The sequence below is a fragment of the Sinocyclocheilus rhinocerous genome, unplaced genomic scaffold (genome assembly GCF_001515625.1).
Source record: "Sinocyclocheilus rhinocerous isolate Xijiao unplaced genomic scaffold, SAMN03320098_v1.1 scaffold960, whole genome shotgun sequence".
Taxonomy (NCBI): domain Eukaryota; kingdom Metazoa; phylum Chordata; class Actinopteri; order Cypriniformes; family Cyprinidae; genus Sinocyclocheilus; species Sinocyclocheilus rhinocerous.
In genome coordinates this window covers 267,418-276,834 of record NW_015653482.1, presented here as the reverse complement: position 1 = coordinate 276,834, position 9,417 = coordinate 267,418, and the positions used below count along the sequence as shown (strand labels likewise).

Genomic DNA, 9,417 nt, shown 5'->3' with positions numbered 1-9,417 from the left:
GTGATACCACCAAGCAACTCTCCGGGAAGTTCAGCAAGCCAGAAAGACCCGTCAGAGACAAGCAGGGCAACACCATCAACAGCTTAGACCAGATGAAAAGATGGGCTGAACATTTTGAGGAACTCCTGAACAGGCCAGCACCTCCGAATCCCCCAGACATCGAACCAGCAAACGTGGATCTCCCGATCAACTGTGAGAAGCTGACTAGGGACAAGATCAGGAAGGCCATCACCCTGATGAAGAACGGGAAGGCAGCTGGACCAGACGACATCGCAGCAGAGGCGCTAAAAGCGAACCTGGATGTGTCAGTGGAGATGCTATACCCACTCTTTGAGAGGATCTGGGAGGAGCAAGATATACCAGCAGACTGGAAGGAAGGTTACCTAATTAAGCTTCCCAAGAAAGGTGACCTCAGCAACTGTGACAACTACAGGGGCATCACACTACTATCTGTGCCAGGGAAGGTCTTCAACCGGGTCCTTCTAGAGAGTATGAAGAACATCGTCGACCCACAGCTGCGAGATGAACAGGCAGGCTTCCGGCAGAACAGATCCTGCATGGACTAGATTGCACCGCTCCGCATCATAGTTGAGCAGTCACTGGAATGGAACTCGTCATTGTACATCAACTTAGTTGACTATGAGAAAGCATTCGACAGCGTGGATCGAGAGACCCTCTGGAAGCTCCTTAGGTTCTACGGCATCCCAGAAAAATGGTCAACCTAATCAGGAACTCCTACGATGGTATGTCCTGCAGGGTTATCATGACAGCTGGAGCAGAGGCGCTAAAAGCGAACCTGGATGCGTCAGTGGAGATGCTATACCCACTCTTTGAGAGGATCTGGGAGGAAGAAGATATACCAGCAGACTGGAAGAAAGGTTACATAATTAAGCTTCCCAAGAAAGGTGACCTCAGCAACTGTGACAACTACAGGGGCATCACACTACTATCTGTGCCAGGGAAGGTCTTCAACCGGGTCCTTCTAGAGAGTATGAAGAACATCGTCGACCCACAGCTGCGAGATGAACAGGCAGGCTTCCGGCAGAACAGATCCTGCATGGACTAGATTGCAACGCTCCGCATCATAGTTGAGCAGTCACTGGAATGGAACTCGTCATTGTACATCAACTTCATCGACTATGAGAAAGCATTCGACAGCGTGGATCGAGAGACCCTCTGGAAGCTCCTTAGGTTCTACGGCATCCCAGAAAAATGGTCAACCTAATCAGGAACTCCTACGATGGTATGTCCTGCAGGGTTATCATGACAGCTGGATAAAAAACATCTGTCAAAATAAAAATATAAATAATGTAACTATAAAAGCTAATTTCCATTACATGAATACAAAGAAAAGTGCAAGTTCATGTAATGAACAGTTAAACACACATTTTGAAAACCAAGAAACAAATCCATTAAAAAAAACAGCAGAATTTAAAATGAAAAATACAACTGAACTTAAATCTTAAATCACTGTCAGTGTGATAAAGAGTCTTTTTCTCTCCTTGTTGATGATGTTTGTGTTTCCACTGAATCAGGCTGAGTTTCCTCTGTCCTACCAGCATCCTGATCTTGATTCAGTAAAGGATTAATTTCATGTGATTCTGCTGTGTTCTGTTTCTGGTTTGATTCATTGGCTGGAGCTTCATCAGATCCTGCTGCATTCTGGGTTTGAGACAACATTTTTTAAAATGCATTTTCAACTATTTCTACAGCAGTGTTTCTCAGTCCTGGAGTGTTCAGCACTGCACATTCTGGATGTATCCTTATCTAAAACACCTGATTTATAACTCATGAGTACTACATGACAAGAGGTCAAGAATTGAATCCCAAATGATGTACTATACACAATGTGCTCAATCTATCTAACGTATTATATTTAGAAGAGTAGTGTCATCATATCTCAAATAAAACACTGAAGACATTTTTCTACACAGAAGCATTTGCTATCTTTCAAGTAGAGGAAAATAACATTTCAAATTCTATTGACATGTTGCAGCTAGTTTTTTAGCCCCTTTTTAGCCCCTGCTGTTAGATGATCTGATACACAATTCATGAGGTCTGACAGGTTTGATATTCACTAACTTCCCACTAGTGACGTTTTAAGACTGTGTGTTCTTGTGGTGTCATCACCCAGTCATTGCTATCATGTTGTCACTTCACTTTGGATCCAGAGTAACTAGTCACATGATATTTACAGTTTAGGTGATTGGCTCAAAAATGATTCCAGAACTGATTGTCCATAAGTAAAAATGGCAGTGCAGCAGTCATGTACATCTGGGACTGTATGTGCCATGTGAAAAATGAACAGGATCATTCTCTCCTGGTATACAGACTTCACTGATCAATTACCTTAACTCTTTTGTGTCAAATAAAGGAGACAAACACAATCTGCAGTGCCGAGCTTCTCCAGGAGGAGGACTGAGAAACACTGATCACAGCATCTCTGTGGTTTTGGGAAAGTGTTTATCATGAATATGTTCGACTTATATTTCAAATTAAATCAAGAATAATTTTGACACTATCATAAGTTTCTTCATTCTGTTATCCAGCGGCTGGAGTTTGATAAGAACTTATTGCCTTTTGTATTCAAAATTAAACGGTTATTTTAAACAGATATTTACATAATGGAATATGCTGTTAGACAGCTATTAAAAGGAGCATTTACATTTCAATTAAAGAATAACACATTCGATGAATCCATTTTTAATGGACAGGATGGTCAGGAAGAAACTGAGCAGCTGAATGACACTCACTTTACCTCAGAAATCCCTCATCAGAGCTGTAAAAGTATAACCTGTTCTTATACTGTATTTACTCAATAAAAAGTCCAAGTACATAGTTATTTCAAATTTCAAATGTAATTGAATTAAAGTACAAGCACATTGTTATAATAATAATTAATTGATAATAATTTATGCATTTAGCAGACGCTATTATCCAAAGCGACTTACAGTGCATTCAGGCTATACATTTTTTACCAGTATGTGTATTCCTTGGGAATTGAACCCACGACCTTTTGCGCTGCTAACGCAATGCTCTACCACTGAGCCACAGGAACATAACATTTATTCAGTTTCCATAAAACTTGAGTAAAGTCCCTATTCTTCAGAACAATACTTTAATAACCAAGTATAATTCATTTCCATCTCTGCCACACTATTAATTATAGACTCTGGTTTGTGGAATCAGTTCATCACAGTGAAAAATACTGATGCTGTGTTCACAATAACGTGTGTCAGTATAAAGACTTCTGTCATATGGGCCAGAAAAACATGACGATAAAATTACTGAGTGCATCTATATAATATGAAGTGAAACTTCTCTTGATATTGCAGGCCAGTTTATTAAATATGATACTAACCTGACGTGACTGCAGACATGTTCTCATCCCTACGAGTTCAGAGACAGTGAAGGAAAAAACGTGCAGGATTATTCACGAGCTGCTCATATTAAACAAAACATATGTATAATAGATTATTCTTGGAAAAATAAAAAAAATAAACAAACAAACATCTTAAAATATCAGGCCTAGATCTCTGAATAAATTTAATGGAGTGTTCTGTTTGTGTTACAGAAGATTGAGGGCTTCAGTTTTGAATCACTGAACAATTATCATGGGTAATTAGTGACTAATAATTATTATAAAAACAATAGAAACATCACTAGGAAGTATGTTCTCAAAGACCATAATAAATAGTAGTACATGATTGTGAGGGAGTAACATAATGAGTGCTGTTCTCTCTGATATGCTGAATCTTCATTTATGTACATTGAGAGGAGCTCTCAGTCAAACATTACATAAAACGCATCACAGTTCATTAATAATTAGAAAATTACTGATAAGAAAAATAACTGATCATTTATTTCTTGAAAGTGACACTTCTTAAATACAGACTGTATGTGCCATATTTGTAAATGAAGATCCTTTGAAAAAGAGAGATGCCAGAACACATCATGATCAGAAGTGGATGTAATTAATTAATCTGATTTTTTTTTAGTCTAAAGTTCAGTTTGTACTCACAGGGTTCAAATACTTGTAAACTCAGCAGAGATAAAGCAAAGAGGCCTTCAGAGGAAAAGACGACGATTCTCAGATCTCCAACTGAACGATCGCCATTAACTGATGAAGTAAATACAATATTAGACAGTACTTAAATATTATCAAGACTGTCACAACATAATTAATTGTAATATTCATGTTTTTGTGAAATGCAACTATCTGAAAATATAGGTATGTATGTGCAGTATGTATTTATGATGTAAATGCAGATATAAGTTGATCAGAGTAACTTTGAGATGAAAGTTAAGAATAAAATTATTGTTAGCATATTATATGCATATACATAGACAACGTGAGATATGTGGAAAATATATTGATTATACACTGATGTTAAAATGTTTTTTCACTCACCTGTATTCAGTATCAGTTCAATCATCAGTGTAACAGAGTTCAGTAAAACAACAACCACTGATCCAAACACATACACAGGAACAACACGGTGAAGAGCTGGAAGATCAAATAATACTGTTTAATATCATCATTTAGACAAAATGAGACCACCTTAACAACCGCAAATGATATACGGAGAGGAAGTAAATCTAAATTATTTCAGGCTCTTTATTTTAAGTCAACGTCTCTCTAAATTTGCATGGAGTTTGATTTCAGTCATTCCTTCTTCTAGTAAATATCTTCACAGTAGAGATGGTATGAAACTAATACAAATGAAAAAGTAGTTTAAATAAAAATGACTATTTTGAAGAAGAATGTTTTTTTTTCATAATGACAATAAGTTGGTTAATTAAAACATGATAGCAATGTAACATTCATACACAAATATTCTGTATTAGTACACACTCGGTATGCTCTGTTATTACACAGTAAAAACAAGAAATATATAATAATATACCTGTAAGTCAGTTTCAACTGGATGATAATCATCAACATATATTATCATATCACCCAGCCATAAAGCTGCTCAGTGTAAATATAAGAAATTTACAACATGACCTTTTGTAAAGCTGCGTATTGTGAAAAGCGCTATACAAATAAATCTTACTTGACTTGATTTTTCAATCGAATGAGACAAACTCAACTTAGAGCTTTTTTGTGTAGTAAACACCAGAGGGAAAAAAATGACCCAGAAGATTTATTTCTTTAAAGCAACTTATGTAGGCCGAGTTTTGTGTATTTTTGCAGCTTTAGAGCCCACTACAGTTAAATGAGTGGAATTCACTGTAGTAAATATATCACTGTCGTAATTACAGTGTCTTGTTCTACACGTGTATTTGTTGTTGCCGCAAAGCGTTCTGCCCTTTTCGCGGAATTTCGTACCCGCTCACCAAACGTACTTATTCTCAGAACAGACTAATAGGGGGAAGTTTGGGAAAGAAACTGGAATGAAAGCCATTCGCCTTATTAGAAGTCAAAGTCATTGAAACTAATATTTCAAGGATAACTTACATGCAGTTGCTTTAAAAGAGAAAAAACAAAAGTGATCGAAAACAATAAACTATAGCTGATAGTAGAAACATCGCAATGAAAGAGTTGATTAAATCTGTACAGTACCAAAATCAAATGAGCGTGTGAAGTTGATAACTGCCCAGAGTACTTGCAGAAATGCAGTCATACAGACCCATGCAATACGATCTGAACATGAACAAAAATATCAGCTTTTATCACAGCAAATTGACAAAAACATTTATTTAAAAAAAATACATTTTAGAATAAATGTAAGATAGGAAGTTAGGAACATTAGTTTCTTATATTAAATGCAAAAAATATTATCATACCTTTTTCATTTTCCAGAGCTATAATGTAAAAAAAGACCATTCCAGCACTGACCACTAACGTGAGAATTAACCATGCTGTTCTCATGAACAAAGCTGAACACATTATGATTTAATTATTTATTTGTTTATATATATATATTAATCACATTATGATTTAATGATTTATTTGTTTATATACTCTATACAAAAGAAAAATAAAATAAAAAAACTTACAGTTCATCTTTTCCCCACATGTACGACCCCAGTCATATCTTGTCGCTGTTAGTAAAACTGGTAAAATTGTAACAATAAGGATTCCTAAAAAAGGAGAGATTTAATTATAGATACTGGGTTTAACTGACAGACACATTAACAGATGTATAAAAACAACAGCAACAACAAATGAAAATTATTCTCACTTTATAATGACTTTAAGTGATTAACAATTTCACCACTCATATTTACAGATCCACTGCAACACGAACCTAGTTTTATTTTCAGCATTTTAACACATTGTTTCTTCTTCTGACCTCTCTACTCCCTACAAACTATAATTAATTCATTCGTTCGATATATTTTATGTATGAATGAAGCTGTAACATCTCAGACTGCATCTGTAAAACATCAACTCAATTCCCACTATTTTATTTGATTTTATGATGAATATACAGTATATGAATACAGTTTTCTTGCACTCATTGTTACTCATAAATGAATCTGAATAGTTCATAAAGGTGAATTTACCTCCTCTGCCAGATCCAAAGGTGAAGAACAGGAGGATGAATTGAAATGCAGGTAGAATATTAAAGCTTATACCAACCAGAACACCGAATATAATAAGTATCCGTTCACTTAATTTGTTAATGAATCTAGCCAACACTGTATCAGAGAAAAAAAAAAGGATACAATGTTTGACTTGGTTTTAAATTAATATCATGAAATTGTATCATTTATTAATTTAGACAACGAATCAGTGCAGGACTAAACTAATTTCACTCATTTGTGTTTTTAGGTTCAGTTCTCTCTCCATATCTATCTATCTATATATCTGTCTATCTGTCTGTCTATCTGTCTGTCTGTCTATACACACACACACACACACACACACACACAATTGCTGACACCTTGTAGAATCTGCAAAATCTTAAGTGATATAGTTTTTATATTTGCACTTTTAAGAAACATTATTAATCTGATAAAGCATGATTTCACAGCACACACTCATCAGTGGTAATTGACTAAAATATTTATAAAGAAATACTTACAGTATATAATATAGAGGAGGTTAAGCAGAAGCACTACCAGAAAGAGGACTGGTATCACGATACTCTCAAATCCGGTATAACTTATACTTTTGTCCCAGGCATATTTAAACAGAACTTGAAGAAAGCAAAAGATTATAGTGTGATATGTTTTGTGTAACATTTAATGCAGGTTGTTGTATTTAATGTTGGCTTGTGTAGTTTATGAAAAAGATGATAAAATCACAGAGATTCAGCAATGAACATGCAGAATCAGTTAAACGTGTGAAATGTTATGTTTTAGATTTGCTGTAAATTGTTCACCATATTACATAATTTAAAACTTTAAAAAAGTTAATATGCGCTTTAATGTGCATGACAAATTACCTGAATAAAAGACAGCTGAGAAAACTATGTATTCTGCTCTAAAACTATATTTCAAAATCCATGTTTTATTGTTGCCTGTAAAACATTCAAGATGAAGTAATTACACAAATGCCAATAAAACATTAAGTATTTTTAATGGAACATTCATTCAACTATTTTGTTACCTGTGAACTCGTGTACATATGGAGCCGCCCAGAGCGCCATGAGAGGCCTCAGAAAATAAAGAACACAAGAGACTGACTCAAACAAAGATCCTGAAACAAAACCAGAGATTAGTAATTCCTGTAATAAGTATTTGAGTGATAAGATGTACTGATAAACAATCAGTAGTGAAACACTCACCTTCAGAAACGCCCCAGAGGACAAAAGCAAGAAACATCCGAATATTTGGACAGAAAACTAGAAACAGATGAAGTCCTACCTCTACATCTAGAGAGAAATGACAAAATAACTCAAATTCAGTCACATGGTAAATGTAGTAAAATTAAATAAAATAATTAAATAAAATTGCAGCACTTCTTTAAACTCGCAATTAGCATAATATGTCACTAGAGGGCGATATGTATGCAACAGCGTGAGAATACCATCATGGAGAGATGCAAAGCAGGTAGTAAAATCCCTCAAAATTCAAAAATGGGGACATTCCATAGACTTCTATAGTTTTTATAATAAACTAATTATAAATGCTATGCTCACCCTAACCTCCTCAGAAAATATTCTGCATTTTTTAAATAATTAAAAAAATACACAAAACAAAACACAAAATATGATTGAGGTATACACACAAACACAAGCTTTTCACTCTGTTTCACCATGTCAGTCTGCGATTTGTTTCTAATTTGAAACTGGCCAAGTGTTTTGTTTCTTCAGCTGCAGCAAGAGTTTCTTTCTCATGTCCTGCATCAAAGATGCCTTTGTGGTTAAAATTCACCCCAAAAAAAAAAAAAGGTATTCTTAAATTCCAAATATGTGTTTTGTTGTAATCTTGTAACAGTGATGAATTAATTATCATATTATAATAGAATTTGGTTTCTGAAGCAAAAACCAATAATAAATAGACATTTATTTTCAGTGTGGTGTTAAAAAAAAAAAACTAAAATCAGATAAAAGATTACTTAAGCCAGTTTAAACATCATCACCATTATTCAGTGTGGTGTTAAAAAAAAAAAACTAAAATCAGATAAAAGATTAATTAAGCCAGTTTAAACATCATCACCATTATTATTATTATTATTATTATTATACACACTCCTTTATCACACTTGTGATATAACATACTTGTTATACACGTACCATTATTATGTGATGTGCAGTAGATCAAACAGAAGAGCAGAAGTGCAGATCCAGATGCAGTAATACAGAAAATTAACATTATTATGTGTAAAGTAGAGAAACCTGTAAACACAGACACCAGTTACTGAACAGCAGAGCCGCAACCACCATAGGCGAACATCATATAACCTACTGCAGTCTATTTAGCCATTTATAGGGTGACAAAAACAGTGCTCGTCAAAATGATTAATATGTCAGTGTCAAAATAATTGAAATGGATAAAATCAAAGGTGACTAATTTTACTGTTTACGAACTAAACAGTTAACTTGTTTACAATAGAAATGTTAAACAAACAACAATATCCAGGGAAGCAAAATACTCAACATTTCTCAAATTCCACCATTTTTAAAGGAAAATAGTGATTCTGAACCATTACATGATTCATGTTATGTAGGCTTTAACGTATCACTGTTTTACAGTTTTTCTCAGTGGCTTTGGTGCATTTCTCAGATCATAAATGAAATTCTCAAAACTACTTGTTCAACCTCCACATCATCTAGTCACTTGTGCACATCATAAAAGCAGTTTCTCATTCTTTTGAACAAGTTGTGATTGCTTTGGTACATCCATGCAACTGATTATGTACATTCGTCTGCGGTTTCCTACATTATCACTTGCTATTGTCATGTTGCTCAAAATGTATTATATAGTTCTCTGTGCAACAGTCTTACCCCCCAAAACATCTAG

General features: G+C 34.7%; 1 protein-coding gene and 1 pseudogene across 1 annotated transcript in view; one reads left to right on the top strand and one right to left on the bottom strand.

Moving 5' to 3' along the window:
• Nucleotides 1–1,278, top strand: part of LOC107716257 (craniofacial development protein 2-like) — a 2,824-nt pseudogene extending 1,546 nt beyond the window's left edge.
• A 195-nt stretch (nt 1,279–1,473) lies between these two features.
• LOC107716256 (uncharacterized) overlaps nt 1,474–9,417 on the bottom strand; it is a 90,134-nt gene continuing 82,190 nt past the window's right edge. The window contains exons 19-31 of the mRNA XM_016522636.1: nt 8,691–8,792; nt 7,740–7,826; nt 7,562–7,651; nt 7,398–7,472; nt 7,035–7,148; nt 6,514–6,648; nt 6,004–6,087; nt 5,791–5,865; nt 5,567–5,647; nt 4,412–4,507; nt 4,022–4,120; nt 3,362–3,390; nt 1,474–1,662 (exon numbers count right to left, since the gene is read on the bottom strand). Coding sequence (XP_016378122.1) covers nt 1,474–1,662; nt 3,362–3,390; nt 4,022–4,120; nt 4,412–4,507; nt 5,567–5,647; nt 5,791–5,865; nt 6,004–6,087; nt 6,514–6,648; nt 7,035–7,148; nt 7,398–7,472; nt 7,562–7,651; nt 7,740–7,826; nt 8,691–8,792 — 1,256 coding nt within the window. The remainder of the gene's footprint in view (nt 1,663–3,361; nt 3,391–4,021; nt 4,121–4,411; nt 4,508–5,566; nt 5,648–5,790; nt 5,866–6,003; nt 6,088–6,513; nt 6,649–7,034; nt 7,149–7,397; nt 7,473–7,561; nt 7,652–7,739; nt 7,827–8,690; nt 8,793–9,417) is intronic.